Source organism: Chroicocephalus ridibundus, chromosome 1, assembly GCF_963924245.1.
Source record: "Chroicocephalus ridibundus chromosome 1, bChrRid1.1, whole genome shotgun sequence".
Taxonomy (NCBI): Eukaryota; Metazoa; Chordata; class Aves; order Charadriiformes; family Laridae; genus Chroicocephalus; species Chroicocephalus ridibundus.
Window position 1 is genome coordinate 2,853,447 of NC_086284.1, and position 21,915 is coordinate 2,875,361.

General features: G+C 38.8%; 1 protein-coding gene across 23 annotated transcripts in view; it reads right to left on the reverse strand.

Moving 5' to 3' along the window:
- DLG2 (discs large MAGUK scaffold protein 2) overlaps positions 1-21,915 on the reverse strand; it is a 1,060,606-nt gene that overhangs the window by 452,975 nt on the left and 585,716 nt on the right. The window contains exon 1 of one of the 23 annotated variants that reach the window (XM_063326015.1): positions 8,474-8,952. The exons of 18 other annotated variants lie outside the window; for them this stretch is intronic. In XM_063326015.1, the coding sequence (XP_063182085.1) occupies positions 8,474-8,791 (318 nt within the window). In that variant the 5' untranslated portion in view covers positions 8,792-8,952. Of the gene's footprint in view, positions 1-8,473; positions 8,953-21,915 lie in introns of those variants that run through there. 4 more of the 23 variants (XM_063325956.1, XM_063325969.1, XM_063326041.1 and 1 more) reach the window with 4 other exon arrangements.

The following is a 21,915-nucleotide window of genomic DNA, read 5'->3' on the forward strand; positions in this document are numbered from 1 at the left end:
CTTGATACAAGTTTCTGCACTTAGCACAGGGAGGCCCCCAAGCGCTATTGTGTTGTCAAAACCCAAACGCACACATCAGACGGCACATTAAGTGTGACTACCCTTGAAAGAGGCAGCTGCGCGCTATCTTCTGGGACACGTCCCTTGTCACAGGCTTCTGCTCTCAGCCTTGTGCTGGCGCTGGAAGCCGAGCCAGTGGACACCAAGCTGGGCCACGAAATAGGTCTCTCAAACACCTTTGGTTTTCTCCTGGTTTAACTTTCTGGCTCATCCGCCCCCTGAGCTCAGCACGCAATCGTATAACGCAGTGCCAGGGAGGAAGCGAAGTGTAGGGCTGGGACCCCGCTCCTCCGGCAGCCACTCCTAAGCGGAGCACAGCTGCATTTCTCCTTCCCAAAGCTGTCAAAATCACATCTTTCACAAAACAGACCCTACAGAATGAAGAAAAGTAAGACCAGAGCTTAGACCTTACTCACATTTTCAACAAATATTGAATGTGCTCATCTATCGGGTGAACGATGACTGCAACATAAAAACCAGCACACGGATAAATAGCAAAAGCTCCTGTGATCACGAATGCAACAAATAGCAGTTCGGTATGGAGGAAGTGATTATTAGAATTTAAAAGAAAAACAAACATAAACAAGGAGTCTTAAAGGCCTCTGTTTAACTGTTTTCCTATCTGAGTGCAGCGTAGCTGCTCTGCTGTGACAGTTACCGTAAGCCTACGGCACTGCTCCATTCTGCTCTCATTTGAAATGCATAATGAAAATCATTTGTCTGATGTTCTGTTTGACCAATTACACGAGCAATTTCAGCCGCTGAAGTGACCTGCTTCTCCTTGTGCAAATACTTAATCAGAAAGGTAGAACTCCATATTAAAAGTACAATATATCTAAAACAAAACCAGATGTTATTTTGCTAAATTGGATTTCGTACTGCATTCAGAGCTGGCTCCTGTGACTTAAAAGAAAGATTATACCAGAACTGGAATTTACAAAAAGGATTATTTTGTTTATTTTTCTGATGTTCATTTTAGATATCACAGAACATGTATTTTGAATACATAAAGAAGTCCTTTTTGATCCCTGTATTTCTAACTCTCAAAACAATGGGAGTTTTTGAAATTAGGTGACCATTGAGCTGATTCATCTGATTAACTGCAGCAATTTATGAAAAAAAAAATACTTATACAAAAAGGTAAATGAATATAGGTTATTTAATTTATAAACTCTATTGTAACAATCTATGGCTTATTTCAAAGCAAACACAGATCTTAAAAGCAAATTTAATCCATAATTCTTTTTTGGCTTTTTTTGCTTTATTTTTCTTATTCTTCATCCAAAAGCCACATGCAGACGGAGAGCTAAATTGGCAAACTCTGTAAATCCTGTCAATACTGCAACCAGAAACTCCCTTTAGTTTGTTTTTTTGTTTTTTTGTTTTTTTTTTTGTGGGGAACTCTGACATTTTCACACTTGATTCAAATACCTCAGAACAGTAGAGACAGCCATTTCCAAAACAGAAATAAATTTTCAGGTTGTGTCTTCAAGTCATGCCAAAATATCTGAGGTAAATTCTGTCTCAATCTTTGCCATTGTTCAGCATCCAGCTATAAACTGTCACGCATCATCCTTCACTTGTTTTGTTTTGAGTAGACCAAAACCATCTTGTTGAGTTGCTGCAAAGGTTTTGCATCTTTGAACACCTAATTTACATGTAGTGTAACATCAGACAGAAAGCACAACCAGGGTTATCAAGTCTTATTCCTATCATCTTAAGCAAGCCATAAGGCAATCTTTTTTTTTTTTTTTTTCCTTCTGTCCAGAGAGCATGCAGTCTGTCAGTCCTGCTGACAGGCCACAAAACAGTTCCAGCAACCTATAAACTCATGAGCCAATGTAAGAGAAGGGAAGACTAAAATCATAGAATGGTTCGGGTTGGAAGGGACCTTAAAGATCATCTAGTTCCAACCCCCCTGCCCTGGGCAGGGACACCTCCCACCAGCCCAGGCTGCTCCAAGCCCCGTCCAGCCTGGTCTTGAACCCCTCCAGGGATGGGGCAGCCACAGCTTCTCTGGGCAACCTGGCCCAGGGGCTCACCACCTTCAGAGTAAAAAATTTCTTCCTAATATCCAATCTAAATCTACCCTCTTCCAGTTTGAAGCCTTTACTCCTTGTCCTATCACTACATGCCCTTCTAAAAAGTCCCTCTCCAACTTTCTTGCAGGCCCCCTTCAGGTACTGGAAGGGGCTATAAGGTCTCCCCAGAGTCTTCTCTTCTCCAGGCTGAACAACCCCAACTCTCTCAGCCTGCCAAAATCTTATTGTGTCATGAGCCATCAGAGTAATACAGGACAGACCAAAGACTTTCCTGTGTTCTGAGTTCCTGGATGTTCCGAGGAGTGGATTACATGGCAGACTATAGCAAAAGTGAAAAAAAAAAGTTTCTGAATCCTTTTGGGCTCTACCAGTCTGGTCCTAGGGAAACGCCCTTCTGTTCTCAAATATGATGAACAGTTTATCCATGGGTGAATACACGTGCCAAGTAGTAGAGAAATTTATCAATAGCAGGAGGACTATCAGAGCACTTGTGCAGTTTTGGCCAATTACCAATGCTACAAACAATCCCCTTCCAAATTCTACAATTCCCTTCCCATGCCCCCTTTCATCGCCCCTGAAAATCCCAGAAGCCAAATTATATGTCAAGGGGAGAAAATGTTCTTGGCTTCTTGAGGCATCTAGGAGGAGAAACTTTGAAACATGGGATTAATTAAATGCAAATCTAAATATGGTGCAACAAATCATGCAAATTAAGCATTAACATATTTATGACTGAACAATCAGCAGGAGCTAAAATGTGTGTAGATAAACCATAAATCATTACAAGCATTGGTTAGTACAGTACATAGCATATAGTTATCCTTTTCAGTATTTAAATGAAACTATATAGAACATCTTGCACACAAATACTTTCATGATTGTTGTAATCATGCCTATTTCTTAAATGTCTTTTCTACCACTAAAAATTATGTATCATTAAAAATATTAACACTGATGAAAGACCTCATACATTAAGAGAAAGAGACAGAATATTATACTACAACAACAACAAAAAAGAATTTCCACTTTTCTTTTACTCATAATGGCCTTTGTAAGCAATGCTACATTATCAATCCAGGCAGAGGTGGCTGAATGACCCCTTGAGATTCGGTGGAAAATCTGGAATGAATGTCACATCCCCAAGTTCCCAAGTCTGCAGAGCACAAAGCCTCATGCCTAGTGCTGGGGTTTTCTTTTTCTTTTTCCTTTTTTATTAAACCTGAATGTTATGCAGAAAGTCCAAGTGTGTCTCAGCATGTTTAGTTTCTGTCCTTTTCATGACATACCACGTCCGTCTTTCAAATCGGAATCACACAAACAGCTATTACACTAAGGAAGCCGTATTTCCAAACAAATATCATGCAATATTTCCTGTTACTTCTGACCAGGAACCTTTCTTACATCGCTAATGAGATTGCTGACCTCAACACAGGGGACTCAAAGGCTAATCTTTGACCTCCTTTTTATGCCTAACGTAATGTAAATGGTATGAATTCAGTATTAACATGCTTTCCTGGCTTTGGTAGAAGAAATAGGTTACACATGAATGTAAAAGCATAATGTTTTCTAAAGCAGCTGTCCTGGGAGAGCGTCAGATATGAATGCCACTCAGAATGCTGTGGACCTCTCAAAGCTCCCTGTCCGTCAGCGCGACTGGATACAGGAATTGTTAGACCAGTATTACTCATCTTGCAAACGAACACACCAACAGCTTTTGTATTTCCGCTTCAAAACATTGTCAGCAATCTGTGCAGCTGTCACTTAAAGATGTACAAATGAGCTTGTTTCTGTAAATGCAGCAAAATGATCCATTGAAGGCAAGATACTGAATTAAGACACATCTCCCTAAAACTTAGGAGTTGTCGCCTAAATCCACTGATAAGAGCGTACCAGGCTGAGAATGGGATGAACTTCTTTCTCCGTTACAAATTGCCTGGCTACTCCTCTCTGTTTTATCTTTCTTAGCAGTGTCAGAGTTAAATCGAATCTTTAACTCTCATCCTATGGCATCTAGCTCTCAATAGCCTTCAAGACTATGGAAAAAAGAAGTTTAAAAGTCAAACAAAGAGCATTATTTGGCTCTCCTTTAGCTGCTATTTTACTGTCACTTGAACATACTAAATTAGAGTGAAAAGATCTCCCTTAGCTAACTAAAATAGCTCTACGTACCTCCATTGCCAGGAGAGACTTGACAGAAGAATGGCCAGTTGCATGTGGGAATCTGTGAACCTGAAAGGAGTAATCTAAGCTTTCAAAAACACAACCCATGACAAATCATTTCTTTATACTGTCAGGAGAGCCAGTGTCTCTTGGAATAGACCTTCTGCTCTAGTACTGTAGAAGAATGCCTCGAAGCCAGCTCTCCCCTCACGTCACCATGCAAAGAGCTCTCAAATGATATACTGAAATTTCAGCACTGGCGCCAAAGGCCTTCAAAGACAGAAGACCATTCTCAGCTGATACTTCAGAATTTGGCTACTCACTGCCTTTTTTAAGTCAAGCCACACCTATAAACTAGGGTTTAGCTCACAAGCCTCTCTACCAGGTAACAAAACAGCTCAGTGACGGTATGTCTTTTAAAAGACAAAAAACCCCTTTGTTCTGATATATCTGGAAAAATACCAACCAACCCAAAAAGTCATCAAAGCTGACATTGACAGTAAACTATTTAAAAATATGCGTAAATTTACACTTCTATGTAAGTTTTCAAAATAAAACACATGTATGCATTTCTGCCCTTAACACATCCAGGATACCACCTGATACGAGATATTTTTCCTTGAGAACATTTCAAAATGGAAGGGCCAAAAACTTAATAGCAAATAGAGTTAGCTGAATTAAAGTGGAGTCCACTATTGTCTTCTGAACGGGGAAACAGCCAAAGATGGGAATCCACTTCTGTCTCTTCCTCCCCCTTTAACAGAACAATATTGAGCTCTAGGATCTGAAAACATGCAGTTACACATATCGGAAAGGTGATTAGAGGAGGCCCTCTTTAATGTGGACTGCATGAAGTAAAATTTATACCTTGGGCTTCTTAAAACCGCAGCTCAATCTCTGCTGTTTCCTCTTCAGCCTGTAATCAGGGTAATACAGACTCCTATCCCTCCCTCCCTCCCTTCTGCACAAAGAACAGCCGGTCATTGCACACCTGCGGCTACCCGTGTTATCATACATTTCCAATCTGATTAATCAGTAGATGATATGTTCCAGCGGCGTATATGTGCCAACAAGGAAAGCAGATCCAATGTTACAAACTACACCCAAAATTAGAATGACCCGTGGAAAACGTCAGGTCACCTCCTTGTCTCTGCACTGCCCCCCACCCCCCAAATTTCACTCAGATCTCCCCCAGTGAGCATAACACTGACCTTAGATAGGAAATCACTGAGTGAACCACACAAGTTATGAGACTCCATGATACTAACACTGATAGAGATAGATGGTGCACTGCAAAGAAACAAGAAATATTTCCAGGCAATGGGGCCATATAAAACTTGCCTATTAAATTACTTTTCTTCTTTATCTTTTTTTTTCTTTTTTTTTTTTTTCCTTTTAGTTAAGGAAACAGACTGTAAATAAGTTAGTCAAAAAAAGGACTGGAAGTAAAAAACAAATTAGGTCTTGGAATCAAATTTCCACCTACACTTGATTTCAACTCACTTTCAAAATTAAGATTTTTTTATTTTTTTTTTAATTCCAAATGAAGTCCTGCGTGGCTATATAGAGAGCATTTTTCTACCCATAACTGAACATAAAACTGTTAGCAAACGCAAACATGCAAGCTAGCAACGCAGAATTTCTAAGACAGTTAAAAAATTGCTAATACCAGAGCGCCATTCTTTGCTCTGACGTACCAAAGAAGAAGGAACTGGTCAAGAAAACGGAGCCATGTCCTCAGCAATAAATATCAACGTTTTTATCAGGATCAAGACGACACAGTGTACATTAGTAACAGCTCTCTAGTACACACTCTAGGAATTAAGGACCTGTGAATTAAATTTGGTACTATAGTATAGTACTAATCAAGAAACAGTTTTTCCAAGGTGTTTTGTCTTTCTTGTGCTTGAAGAAGGTAGCCTCACCCACAAATGTCAAGCAGAAGAAAAAGCTGCTCAGAATTAAAAAAAAAAAAAATACCCCTCCACCTTTGAGGCTGTCACTAGCTTACTTATTATTTCATTTACACATAAGGTGGAAATTTCAAATAAATTTACCGTGTTCTTTTAGGCTAGCGAATATAACTATTTCACTACTGCTCCTTATTTTGGCAAGAAAGACAGTTTTCCCAACCAACATAGTCCTCAAAAAACATCACTGACTTCAACATGCAGCCCCAAAGTAAGGGCAATTACTAAAGGCAGTTCCATTATATTTCCCCATATCGCATCTATTGAATATATTTGATAAAATGATTGTCTAAGTGTATGTACCTACGACTATATATAAACACACACACACACATATATCACACACTCTTTCCTTTTTTCCCATAGCTTGCACAATGCTTACTTTGCATAGAGAAAAAAAGTGAGATTTTTATTAGAAATGAACTATCTCACAACTCTGTAACATAAAAATGACCAAGTATTTGCCAACGTAAGTAGCTAAGTCCATCTCTAGGTACAAACCATCAGTTTGATTGACGGTAGGTTGATTAATTATAGGCAGAAGGCAAGAAAGGGACTTTCCTAAACAGAGTAAGGTGGTTGGCATTGAGAACATACCGTAAAGAAAGTTTACACCACAGACTTCAAAATTAAACATGAGAAAGTACACACACCTGAACAACTTCACATTATCCAAATACAAGTGGATGTGATTACAAGGGCATTTAAAATACTGAAATAACTTTATAATGCATCTATAACTTAGATACTGATGTAGTCTTAGAAACGGCCTTTAATTTTTTAATTTTTTTTTAAATTTTTTTAACTGCTCCTTCATTTTCTCTTTACAAATTCTATACCTTTGAAAACCAAGGAACTCCTTCCTTTTCCTTTTCTTTTTTCCTTCAAGCTTTTTCCAAAACAAAAATCTTCATAGCCTAAGAAAATGTTCAGAGTTTTTTACAATTATAATTAGAACAAAGTCGAGTTCTATGTTTTACATATTATTTTAACATTGGCTTTACTCTGGCATGAATAGTTGTATGTGCTTTGATTATGACAGAAAATGTATAACACACTGTAGTCACGCAACATTTTGGTCACTCCAAAATATATCAGAAAGCTTCCTTTTTCCACTTGGCAATAGATTTGAGGCAAAAAAAGGAAGCTTTTTTTCTATACAGCAATCACTTTCAGTCAACAGAGCATCACTTTTTTAGACCATAAGACAAGATAAAGTACAGCTACACTCTCTGACAAACCTTTGCCTTATTGCTTTTCTGTTCAGTGAAAATATATTAAAACCATTTCCATCAAAGAATTGATTTAATCTCTAGAGAGGGTGCACATGTTCAATGTGGGCTAAGGCAAGTTAAACACTGGTGTACACTATTTCAGTAAGTAAACATATATCTCAAAATCCTATTTCAACATCAAATTCTGCTTTTTTTTTTTTTTAGTGTGAAATTATGAGAAAGTGATTTGATGTTGACAAAATACAAAGCTTTTGAATGAGCTTAAAGTCTTCTAAGGCAGAAATGAAAACATGCATCAGTGGAGAAAGCGTTAATGCTTTTTAATGGTAAGCATCATATGAGTGTCACTGTGATTTCTGTTTCACAGTGCTGGGTTATCTCCTGTGTAATTATTTTCAGCACGGGTATCTGTGCCCATCCGAGACCCTGGGTGGTTCATATTTGAAAATACACTGCCTTGCCATTAAATAAAAACCTATAGGTTTGTGAAAGCTGAAGAGCTATTTCACATTTATTAAAGATTTCTATTACATTTGAAGTTCAAAAGAAGAAAAACAGGTCATACTTTCTCTTATTAATAAATCAAAGACACCCCCCATTATGTTCTGTATTTAAAATATCCTTATTAACTTCATGCAATATTTGAAAACAAACTGTTTACAGAAGCAGGAAAAATCCATTATGGGAGGGGGAAGGGGGATAAACACATCCGTTCTTTGCAGAAGACAATGCAATACAAAGTTTATAGAACCTGGAGGTAGAAACCAAAACATTTTAACAAGAAAATGCTTCCAAGAGGACCCCACAATTTCCGCAGGCCACAGAGAATCAATTTTCAAACAACAGACATCACCAACCCACAGCTCGCCCTTGCACAGAATTTTTCCAGAAGGCACCGCTAAACACAAACCAAGACACAGCACAAAAAGTTGCCGACACCGCCAAACCTCACTTTCTTTCCCTGGAGCATCCTCTAAGTCGCTTGGAGAGTGAAGAATTGGCTCACCTGCACCGGGGGGGACCAGCCGTGGGCACAGGCGCACTCTGACCACCACTCCCCCGGGCTGCCCTGTGGCTTGGCTGGGGATTTATGGGGGCTCTTCCGCACTGTGTCCCACAGAGGGACAAACTTGCTCCTGCTCTGGTTGGCATCCCCAGGTCCCCAAGAGGGAAGCGCCTGGGAGCTATACCGGAGCCCCGGAGGATGCTGGTGCCAACGACAGGCGCAGTGGGCATCCCTGGCTACGGGAGGCAGGCTCCTGCCGGCATCCGACCCCTCGGACCCCCTGCCGCAGCTGTGCTGCTTGGGAAGGTGTGCGTGCATGGCGCACCCAGGGCTCCCTTTGGCCAGATTGCACGCAAGGGCTTCTCCTCCCAGCCGTGGGGTCCTTTGGCGGGGCCTCTCCAGCCCCCTTGGCAGCAGCTAGCGGCAGGGCATGGCGGGAGCGGGGCGCAGCAGGAGCTGCTGGCCGGCAGCTCTGTGTCAATACCGGACTCCACTCGCGCAGCGACTTGACAGCATCCCCGCTGCAGGCAGAAGCAATCAATGCTCTGCGTGGCTGGGAAACGCGCCTGCATCCCTTTCTGGATGACAGACCACGGGAGAAGGGGGGGGGGGGGAATAAAAAAAAAGGCAAAACAAAAAAACAGGAAAAAAACCCCAAAAACAAACACAACACAACAAACCAAAACCCACTCTTGCGATTTTCAGGAAGATTTAGTCTTTTTCTAGCTGACCCTGACACAACTTGCAGGCACCCCGCTGAAGCAGATTTGTATGTACAAGCTTTACAGGCAAAGTGCTTTCTTGTGGAAATAGCATCTAGACACGCTCCTGGAAAAGACACACCTTTGCCAACAATCAAAACAGACGCGGGAGTGGTTTGGGTTTTTTTTTTTCCCCCCTGCATGCCTGAAAAGACCTTGTCAACAGAATTGCATCAGAAGATGCAAATGACAAGTTCAGGGAGAATGTTATCTGCCCTAAATGCTAAACTGCAGCGTAAACCCTGGTATGTACTAATGGACACCATAAACATAATGGAAAGAGAGCAAGAAGCTGATTTTAAAAATAAAGCCACTTAGAAAAGATCTGTGCAACAAATTAAGGAATCTTCAGCAGCTTATATAGAGAAATGCGAATATATTTATTTGTGCATAAGGTTTTCAAGATTATGACTGATTTATCATTTTCTTCTCACTTTTTCTCCTCTTTACAAATTCCTTGATTCTTGTCTGTAATCTTCTGTACAGAGTTTTCTGTAAAACCTCTCCTGTTTTTTTCCTACACAATACAATCTCTTTTCCTTAAATTTCCCTGCAATCTTTATTTGCAAGTGTTTTCTTTTCTTTCTTCTCATAGAAGTGACAGGGGTGTAAAGTGTACAAAATCTGGGCTGGCTGTTTCCAGCACGTGGAGAGGTTCAGGGATATACTCCAGCCTCAGGTGACGAAGTCTTTAGCCCCTTAAGGGACAGTGGATTTTGGACTCCTATAAAGATAAAATTTTTGGAGATTTTATTTAAACCTAAGCCTGTCTCAGGTACTTTTAATCATAGAAAACAACGCATTTATTTCTAAAAAGAATTACAGGGCGTGTGACAGAATCCTTTTATGTCTGCTGGTGTTCAACTAGGATTTAAGTACACAAAAATTAAAACGGGATTCATAAGTGATATGCACAGTCTTACCATTCTAAAGACTAAAGCAAATTTGCTTTTAAAAATTTCAGGGAGACAACTATGACTATCTCCAAATGTACCTTCAAATGAGATAAATGATTTTTTACAAATGCTTTGGTGCAATAAGACGGTTCAATTGTTTAATGCCTCCTAAATTGCTGAACTAAAATTCTTCAAAGCTTAAGCATTGCTAAAATAGATAACAATACAACCTGGCAGTAATTCTTAATGAAAAATTATGGCAGTGCTCTAACAGCAGAGAAAATATTTTTACAACATTGTAATTCACATTGTCGCGTGTGGAACTAACACCAGTTTTAACTGTACGTTCAAGGTGCAAGTCCCAAATTATACTACAATCGTGTTATAATGCGAGGTTTATTCAGAACTTGGCTGAAAAGCCAAAATGATATACCTGGCTGTGACCTCTCACATAACAAGTGCCCAACGGCACGAATTCTCGTAGCTTTCCATACAGTTAAGGTCACTTCATGTTTAAAAAACAAATATTAATGCACTTCTGAATTGCAGGTGCAGATCTGAAAGCCAGCACTTAAAACTCCGAGCTAAGGGAGTCTACAGGGTAATCCTTGCTACACGTAAAGTAAATGTGAAGATACGTGAGATTGAATCCGTGTTCTTGAAATTTTACTTGAGCATGAGGGGTGAAGGTGTACAAGCTCTCCAGAAAGCTGCTTTCCTCTAGTGCTCAAGGGTAACTCAACCCTGACCACCTAAAAACTCGTCTACCAGAGAATAATCCAAATCATTACTGCATCGTTTCCAGCAGGACTACCTCTATGTAAGAAATACATATAATTCAATAATATATTTATTTATATGCCACATATATGTATATTTAAAGACAAAAAAATAACAAAGCCAAATTCAGATTTCATTTTCACCATCATAGACCTGTATTAGCAGTGTCCATCAGCTTGAGACCATCAGCTTTTTTCTCACGCAGCAAGCTACCCAGTTCACTTCAGAATATTCCGATGCTATTGCAGCTTTCTCACATGCCAGTCAGAATCTAAAAGAAACACTCAAAATACTTCTTTCAAAGCTATTTGCAGAAATCTGGATAATTGCAGAAGTCAAAAAAAAAAGTCACACACAAATTTTAAAAAGGCCACTCAAAAAAAAAAAAGATATTAAAAAAAAAAAATAAATCAGGGCAAACAACATGGTTGGGGAGTGGAAAGAATGTACGCATTCAGTCACCAGACACACCTCTACACTGACAACACTGGGTAAAGCCACCTGCACCAGGACACTAAAATGTTTATCACAAACCCTCGTACTCCTGTACGAGCAGCAAGAGTCCTGACCTTTTAGCACCCCTTTTTACACCCCAACCAGAACAATGCAGAACTGCAAAGGCATCCTTTTGACCATAACGTTTATTCATACGCTGTTAAAACACTATATTTGGAATGGCCTCTTATCAGAATGTGGAAAAAAAAAAAATTCAGAAGAATTTGACACCCCTGAACTTGTCCTGAACCTACCTGACACTACTAGGCTACTTCATACTTAAAAAAACCTGTTCATTAATATTTATATTAATAAATGATTTAACTGTCCACTTTTTAATTTAGGGTTTGACACGGCCTATGTGAGACAAAGCCCCTTGAATATGGGATGTGTATGTGCAACTAACTGCTAGACAACATGGTAAAATGGATTCAAAAGATAATGTGATTTCATCAGCTGTAATTGAACCATTGTATTAGACAGGACGGCACGCACTTCTGGATGAACTTGGATTAACACATGGCTCAAATCCACATGCCCGGCTATCACCCTAATTTGATAATAACCGGTGCACAAAGCAAACCCGAATGTTGTACAGTACACTGTGTGAACTGCGTTTGACCCGATGCTGTTGTGGAAAAATCTCACTAATTTTCTTTTTAAAATATTAAGCAGGCATGACAAAATGGAGCAAATAGATTTAGCTGATATTCTACCAGCACAAATAACTGTAACTGGATTACAGTAATGTTGGACATACACCAAAAATAAACACTAAGAAGAGTTTGCTTCGGGCAAAAATGTGCATATGGGAAACAAAAAGTGCATATGGGAAACGAAAATTATTAATAGAGTTCTGAAAGGGAAGCTAGAAGCATGGGCGAAGATGATTTAGATGTAGTAACAGATTTTCCCCTCCAACTAAGAATGCAATGTTATGCAACCGTAAAAAAGACAGAATGGAAGAAGAGTAATAAACATGGAGTAGATCGGCTTATTTAGCGGTCCTAAAATCTCTACAAATATTTTTCTAGGGGAAAAAAAAACGTAATGAGAACAATTATTATTATGACAGCAAGGCTACTGAAATAAGTCAAATGCATTTTCTTTGCAACTTTTTTTTTTGTTTGGTGAAAAGCAATTATGTTTGCATAGAAATAATAGTCTTAGTGGTGACATAGACTACAAGGAATGGTTGTTCAAGATCAGGCTAGGAGCCAAGTGATCTGGCTCAACGCGTTGCTATCACAGGGTACCTAGGAAATCTTGAGCAAGTCGCTAGATTTCCTTGACTATCCTATATCTAAAATGAAAAAAAAAATTGCTTTGTTTCACGAAATAAGAACACAGTGGGGCACATCTGAAATACAACAGCTCAGCTTCTATTTCAGACCTGCCTACTCCTCCCTTCCTCCAGGGGTGCAAGACAAGAGGCACACAGGACTACGGCACCAAAAATGAAACAGTAAAAGACGAAAAATATAATCAAAGGTGGTTATTTAAAAATTTCACCCTTAGGAAAATTTCTTTGGAAATCTGTCAATTTAAGAGTAATATTTTGTTTAGTTAAAAATGTTGTACAATCCCCATATCCTTTAAACGAAACAATGAATCTCGAGCTTTGAAGTGTTACACAAAAATATCGGCACAGCACTGAGACACAGCTCCCTGCACAACGTCTCTGCCTGCATGATCAAGGGCATGTTCTTTTGATTTTTATGAGAGGGTAGAAAAGCTTAAGGAGTTACAAATGCATACATATCCCTTCTCAGTGTTAGCTGCATGTCCTAGGGTTAACGTAAGGACAAGAATTTAGAAATGAAAAAGAAAAATGACAAGGGTTTGGAAGGGAACTATACCAACAGAAGAAAACAACCCTCAGCTGGGAATATTAAGTCAAAGTCAATCATGTCAAAGCTGGTGGAGAACAGAGCAGCAGGTTTACCAATTTCACATCCAAGTGAATCAAAAAATCATAAAATTGCAGCAGAAAGACTGAAATACAAGAGCATTTCCATGCCAATACAGAGACATCCCTTGCAGGACCTGCTATTTTCAGGTAGGGATGTGTAATAGTTGGTGGAGTTCTCCCCTCTGTAGAATTCTGTGCACTTCAGTGCTTTAGTTCACCTTAAGCTAGATTCATATAAAGCCATTAGGCAAAATAACTTAGCTGGAACAGCAAAAAGATCTGTTTAAAAAAGACAGATTAATTGCAGAGGGTAGAAAGGGCAGCAAGGGTTGTTGCAAATGTCATTTTCAGTATGTGGGAAATACTTACTGATGCCGCTTTTCCACGTGCTGTTGAGGACAAGCTTCAAGTCTTTCCCAAAATACTTAACTATAACCTTGAGCTTCCACTCGCTATCATTTGCTTGAGTACCTTTGGCCAGGTATTTGTGACAAGCACTGCTGAGTCCAAGAACTTTAACCCCTTCAATAACCCTTTAGTTTACAGAGTCTAATACTTGCACTTTGGCAAACTTAAGAGCTTTTTTAAGACCAGATTCTGCCTTTCTCGTTTTTTAGGAGTTGCATTTCAGAACCTCAGTATCAGCCTAATACTCCAGCACTGTTTTGCGTGTAAGAAAAGAGGATATGAAGAAATGTTCATGGCTAACAGTTACTTAAAATTCATATCTCCAAGTTCAGTTGCATGAAGATATTCAGTACCTTAAACTATCCATACTTGCCTCTGTTAAATTAGGGATAAAACAGCATGTTATTTACTGTAGGTGATTCTTGATTTTGAAAGACAAATTCAGCTACATTGGGTCTCCATTCAGGTAGTAACCTGAATGGAGAGCAAGCAGTAAAAGTTTACCTTAAATATGCAGGAGATATCCATGGAATAAATTAATCAGGAGTTTTATTACAGGGTCACATTGCATAAAGATATATGCACTGCATGCATTGCATAAAGAAACAGAACAATATAAGCAAACTAGAATTTTTGCAGGAGTATATTTTTATTCCAGCGCTGGCAATCCATGCAATTAAGCAATTAAAGAATGCCAATCTGCCAACTCAGACTATCTTTTTTAGGTGTAGCGCCCATTACAGCATCCTCTTTAGAACCGATTGCTTCCCATTAAAGTTATTTTGAAAGAACTTAATTCAAATTTATTAGTAGACAATGAGAAATTGTTTCTTCCCTATGAAGCTATTTGTGTTATGCTCATAATACACAACATCTTTAAAGAGTTTGGCAGAGTTCCGGCACTGTCTTATTATGGGCCAGTTGTAAGCTTTCACTGCAGGTGAATGGGAAGCAGAGAGATGTGATCACATAGCACAGCCAAAAAAAGACAAGGTTTATAGCATACGTTACTGACAATTCAAGTTACTAAGCTCCTTCTTCAGCGTTTGGAAAATAATGACTTGTTTTAAGTGCCTAACGTAACTTTCACAACAAAAGCAAAGCCATTTGACCGGAACTCAACTGACTGAATATTAAAAGAATAATGAAAATCTGTGTTGTTTCTCTAACATTCTGAACCAATCCATACCTGGCCACCCCGAGATCTCATTTCAGTTGAAAACAATGTCTAAGATTTCCCAAACAGAAATACTGTAGTGTGTTTTCACAAAGGAATTACAAGCATGTCCATGTGCTGTGTATTTACAGGACAGGGATGGTACGTGAATCAAGAAAGAAAGGTACAGAAGCAAGATGAATCCTTCATGGCTTTATATTGACAAGAACTTTACCCATAAACAAAGTCCCTCTAGACATAAGAGGTTTGTATATATTTTTGGATATTTTGTCTTAATATTTGTCATCTTCGAAGAGAAAAAACAGTCTATTGGCATTATTTGGAGTCCCTAGAACATCACACCATACCTGCACCAAGTGACCTCAAGGGCCTGGACCAGTTGCTCTTTGCTTTGATACAGCTAGAGGTTGTTGAGCTCTATGCGGGACTGACAGGGTGGAGCTCGAAAGTCTCTTGTACAGCAGGTCTAACCAGATAATCACAATAGTTGTCTTGGCGCTGTACCTATGAATGAAACCGAACTAATGGCTAAGATAAAAAGTAGTTTCTCTGTATTAGTGCACAAAAAGGCAGCCTGCTTTTCATAGCTGCTTTAGGATTCCACTTGGTTTTAGGAAGAGAAGACAAAATTAAAAATGTTTCCCGGAATGACGCTTTGGAGGAAGATCTCCAGGATACAGCAGGGGAGGCACCAGCCATGTGTCTGAGCCATCTACGGATATGTTGGTTAAAGCAAAAGGAAACATCGAGATGCAGAAGAGCACTTTTCTTCCTTCAACTTCTGAGGACGATTTTTTATTTTTATAAAAACATCCAGGAAAGTAAACTCTCAGTAACAAAATGCATGACTTCTCCTGGAACCTCTTGCTATCTTAGGTAAACAATCTGGTCTATATAACAGGATCACATGGAAAGCACATTAGCTTGCAAAGGAAACAGAGATGTTGTATCTTGTCAAGTAGAAAATTACATTTATATAATTCAAACAAGTCTGGCCTGTTTCTCCTTTTGGTAGAAATCTCTGACGTTTTACTCTTCTAAAGTGTGATGGTAAACAGGATTGGAATAATAAACGCCAGAAGAAAGGAACAGCCTGAAACTGAAGCCACAACGACCTTTTTTATTTCCTAGAACTACAGTCTACATTCCTAAAGGAGATGTCAAAGCAAATCGAAGAAATGTTGAGGAGTCATATACTGAAAAGTAGGTAATGATGTGTATTGCAAGGTTTTTGTTTTGCTTTGCACCATTTATTGAAACAAATTCCAACATTTAGGTAGAAAAGCTGCTCTTCAGTCAAATAGCTCTCACTCTGAGAAACATTTGCCTGAGTTACTTTTGACTTCCATCTCCTTGTTTTTATCAATTTATTTCTATTGTCTAATTTTACTTTAAATCATTCTTTATCCCTCTCAGTAATCATTACTTTCAAATGAAAGGATGACTGTAGCTGCCATGGTTTGCTAGTCTCTTTATCCAGTTCATTAGCTCGTCACTCATAAGTCAGATCCATCCTATAAGCATTTTACTGTTTTCTTTAAACTTTATCCAGTCTAAAGAGGATTACACTTTTGTAGCTTTATGCAACAGTTAGCTGTTAGTGACAGGTTGGTGACCAAAACCCTATGAAAAAAAAAAAAACAAAACCAAAAATGAACGGCCCCTGGAATATTGATAAACAACTTTATAAAAACAGTCCACATACTTGGGGAGTCCTTCCAAGACAGTTCTTGGCAAACAGTATTAATTCCCTTAATATTCTGGAGTATATGTACAAATACGGCATAACATCTAGATACTGAAAGAAAAATGCATGGAAAAAAAGAGTCTCAAACCAATACATGCAACACTATTACTATAAGGTGCATTACTTCAAAATAAACTTAGTTGATCTATCAAGCCAGCGTGTAAACCAAGACTCTAAAACAACTATTTTTGTTTCCTTCAGAAATCTTGTCCCTAATGTTTCGAAATTCCATATTTTTAATTCCTCTTTGAGGACCCCAGAATATCTTTTTGGGTCTAATTTCCCTTTATTAATTGACACTTTAACATTTTTCAAACAAATTTTGAAGTTATGAAAAACTCAAGCTAGCGTCAGTGTCACTCAAATATCTAGAGCATCGATGAGAAAGGACACTTTCTGAACAAGGTTCCACTCACTTATGTTATATTAAGAATCATTTGATAATGCTGCATTTACCTCTCCATTGACTACAAGGAGGTCTACATGATAAACTCACAGGATGACGTTTATGTTGCTGGCACCCATGTTTTGTTCCTTAATGTCTATAAGCCATTTTTATCTATCAATTGAATGTCGTCTTCAGGTAAATGAACTATCAAGTAGTAAAATAATTGACTGCAGCATATAAAACCCAATAATTTACTGAAGAACCTAAGTAACGTGAGAGTCCACATCTCATTTTCCAAAGGGCCTAAAGTATTGAAAAAATAGTCTAATTAATCACAAACTACTTTTATTTACAAGACAATCTGAGATTGAAGAGTTCCTCATATGCTCAATGGTGACTATTTGGAGTCTTTCAAGGATAACGTATACTTCAAAAAGCTATGGTTCTGGATCGATAGGCTTACAGATAGATGGGTAGATAGATAAATCATTTACCCTATGCTTCAAACACGGCAGTAAAACAATCTATGTATTACTGATCTTAACGTATGCAAATATTTAAATTTAAATTATAATTTTAATTTTTATGAAGACTAAGAGTCAATGACTTCACATCTACGGACTGGTCAGATGAGTCAGTAGCTTCTTCTTCAACTTCACAGTTAACTATAGTCTAGGTTAATTCATCTAATTTTGCACTCTCATCCAATTCTGTTGCTTTTCCAGGTTTCTCACCTGTTAAGCAATCACAAATCTCTGTTCGTCTTCTACAGTTAGTGTAATTTTCTTCAGACACATTTTTCTGAACTTTGTGAAAAGTTTTTAAAAATACAATTGCATTTTTCCTTCTGCACACATTCAATTACTCTTCCAAGGAATTGGAACAGTCTTTTGACAAAGCCTTCCCTTTAGAATAGCTATGTTGACTCTTCCTTTGTGAGAACGTATTATATTTTGAATCATTTTAGGCAGTGTAAAGGCAGACTTCCTGATCTATAATTCTTTGAATCATCTTTAAAATCTATTTAAAGAAAGCCGCGTTTTTCATCTTCCATTCTTGTGCTTCCAAAAGCATCCTAAGCAATAGGATACCCATTGTTTTAGCATTTTGATAATTTTAATTTTTAGTTCCTTCCTGGGCTAAAACCACATGGTCCCAGAAGCATGCAACTATTAATTTAATCAAATTCCTCTTTTATGGCACTTTGATTTTAGGCAGTTTCTCTGACTTCTTCCCTGTAGAGAAAAAAACCCCAAACTTCCAACATTTCTGTACAGCGGAAAGTGAAGCAAACAACTAATTATATTTTTAAAATAATCTTCTCTTTTTCAGTGGCCCTTTCTTTTGTATTTTGCTCCTCTATTAACTGCTTCCAGTGACTCTTTGAGAAGCTATCTGCTTCTGGTGTGCTTACAAAAATGCTATTTTATTTTCTTTTTTCCATTAAAACCTTTAGCAGGCACTACAATAGTTATATATTTAAATTGTCAAAGTTTATGGATAGCTACATGTTTCTTGCTTAGAAACAATACTAAGTTTATACAATAAAATATCTTGATCTTTTAGCAATTTTTAAAAAAAATGCCTACAAAACTAGCTTCTTGATTTGTATGAATTTTATCTTTTGAACTTCAATATTTCTGGGGGGGGGGTTTCCCCATTTTTACAAGGATATGAAATTTAACACATTATGATCTCTACATCACATCTAGGTTCTATGGATTGATCAGGACTAATTCAAGAGAGACTTTGTGCAGTTTTACTATTTTACACCACTTGTTGCACCTAAAAACACTACCTCTTTATCATTCAATTTACAGTATGGCTTTAATACCATACTGTGCTATAGAATTTCTTACCCCATTTTCATACAGATTACCTACTTTGTGATCAGTTGGCTTTCGCCAACATTATATTATACCATTCCTATGCAGATTACAGCAATATCCCACGGATTTTCTTCTTTCTACTACATTTCCTAGAAATATGATGCACCAACACATTCAGTTATACAAAGGATTTCTGTTTATCCATGTAAATTTATATATACCTGTTACTTGAATTCCATAAACAGATTAAATTACTTGTTTCAAAGGAAGACCAAAGAGAGATATGGAAATAAATATGGTAAACAATTAAATACAGCTGAAAAGAACTGTTCCCCTAAAATGCATTGTTAACTTATGGAACTCATTGTCTGTAGATAAAACAAAAACTAATTTTGAAGTCTTGGTACAAGGTATCACAGAATCACAAAATTGTAGAGGTTGGAAGGGACCTCTGGAGATCACCCAGTCCCACCCCCTGCCAGAGCAGGGTCACCCAGAGCAGGTGGCACAGGAACGCGTCCAGGCGGGTTTGGAATGTCTCCAGAGACGGAGACTCCCCCACCTCTCTGGGCAGCCTGTGCCAGGGCTCTGCCACCCTCACAGCAAAGAAGTTCCTCCTCATGTTGAGAAGGAATTTCCTGTGTTCCAGTTTGTGCCTGTTGCCCCTTGTCCTGGCTCTGGGCACCACTGAAGAGAGCCTGGCCCCATCCTCTTGACACCCGCCCTTTAGATATTTACAAGCATTGATGAGATCCCCTCTCAGTCTTCTCCAGGCCAAACAGTCCCAGGTCTCTCAGCCTTTCTTCATCAGAGAGCTGTTCCAGTCCCCTCAGCATCTTGGTAGCCCTTTGCTGTCCCCTCTCCAGCAGTTCCCTGTCCCTCTGGAACTGGGGAGCCCAGAACTGGACCCAGCACTCCAGGTGCGGCCTCACCAACGCAGAGTAGAGGGGGAGGATGACCTCCCTCCACCTGCTGGCCACGCTCTTCTTGATGCCCCCCAGGATGCCATTGGCCTTTTTGGCCACAAGGGCACATTGCTGGCACATGGTCAACTTCTCGTCCACTATAACTATGCCTATAGTTTTTCTACAATGTATATATAATTATACTCCAGCACATGGGAAAAAAAAAATATATTAACTGGGTAGTCCCAAAAAAATAAATAGTGCTATTGGCAGATAACTCTGGAATACTGGACTACACTTTTCCTAAATTTCCTTATCACCAAGCACAAAGCATCAGCCTTCATTAAACAGCTAATCTGAAATTATACAAAGAAAACTCCATACAAATGTGAAAGTATATTTTTAACTAGTTCAGAGCAAAACACGATGACATGTTCATCTGCCATTTCAATCAAACATAATTTTGTTCCCTCATGACTAATGACTGATTAGTGAATTGCTTTTATGCCAAAATAACTGTTTCTAAATACGTTCTTAAATAGATATAATGACTGCAAAAAATTACAACAGGAAAAAGGGAGCACATATCAACAACAGCCTTCCAGATTTCTTTCAGCCCATGTATACATTGACTTGCGAAGGCAATACAGAAAGTTTTAGAGTTCAATGAGAATTTGTCATTGGGAAGGAAAAGAAAATAATTACTTGAAATCTCTAATATTTAGTGCTTCTCAGAAAATATTTTGGAACAGTGAATCTGAGCAGATAGTGTTATTTGTGAAGATACTTCCCCAGCTCTGTGTTCGGGTTTTTTTGTTATTTAAATTCTCTATAAAGAGAGCTATTGGAGTCCAGCTGAAGTTAAAATTGGAGATGGACATGAAGGGTAACAAGAAAGGTTTTTGTAAGTACAGTAGCTACACAAGCAATCTGAAGGAAAATGTAGGGACATAGTGACAAAGACATGGAAAAGTCTTTGTTATGAAGTCACTTTGCTTTCTCAGTGTTTATAGGCAAGATCTGCTCTCTGGCTTCCCTAATCCCTTCAATGAGTAGTAGAGTCCAGGGGTGGAAGAGCTACCAGGAACGGAGAGGAATACAGAAATATGAAGCTAAAGACCACTTAAGTAAACTGAATGCACACAAGTCCATGGAACTGGATGAGACACATCCAAAAATGCTTAGGAAGCTTGCCAACATTGTAGTGAGACCTCTCTCATCTTTCAAAAGCTGTGGTGTCAGGAGAAGTCCTAATAATTGAAAAAGATAAATATCACATCCCTCTTGAAGAATGAGGATCTCAGGAACTACAGGCTGGTTCTTCCTAATGCCAGTCCATGGAAAAGTTATAGAGCAAATAAAAAAAAAAAGTTCGCAGTTCACAAATTGGAGGGAGTTGTTGATTCACTGATAGGCATGGCTGTCATTCACAGGAATCTTGACAGAATGGAGAAATATACTGGCAGAAATTTCATGAAGTTCAAGGAAGGCAATACAGAGTCTGGCACCTTGAGAGGAACAATCCCAAGCAACAGAACTGGCTGGGGACTGGCTGGCTAAAAGCAGGCTTGCAGAGATGGAGCTGGGGGTCCTGATGGACAACTTGAACAGGAGTTCAGCAGTATGCCCTTCCAGCAATAAAGGTAAACCATATACTGGTCTGCACTAGTAGGACTGTAGAAAGGACATCAAGGAAAGTGATTCTTCACTTCCACTGAGTATGAAGAAAGCACATCTGAAATAGTGTGTCTGTCTTGGGCTACTCAGTAAAAGAGAGAGACAAACAAACTGAAGTGAGTCCAGGGGAGAGTCATCAAGATGGGTCAGTGGGCTGGAGCACCTGATGTACATGGACAGGATGAGAAAGCTATTTTCAGGCCAGGAAAGGGGCTAATGGGCAAATCTAGCCGACCCTCTGCTTAAATGGATGGTTACAGGCAGGCCAGAGCCGGACTCTTTTCAGAGCTGCACAGCAAAAGGCAATTAACACAAACTGCACCAAAGGGAATGTGATTAGATGTCAGGAAAAACAAAATTACCGTGAATGTGATCAAGCACAGGAACAGGTTGCCCAGAATATAAAAACGCTAATGCTTATACAAGTGTTGCAAATGCTGCCTTTACTCAACAAATGTCCCCTAGTG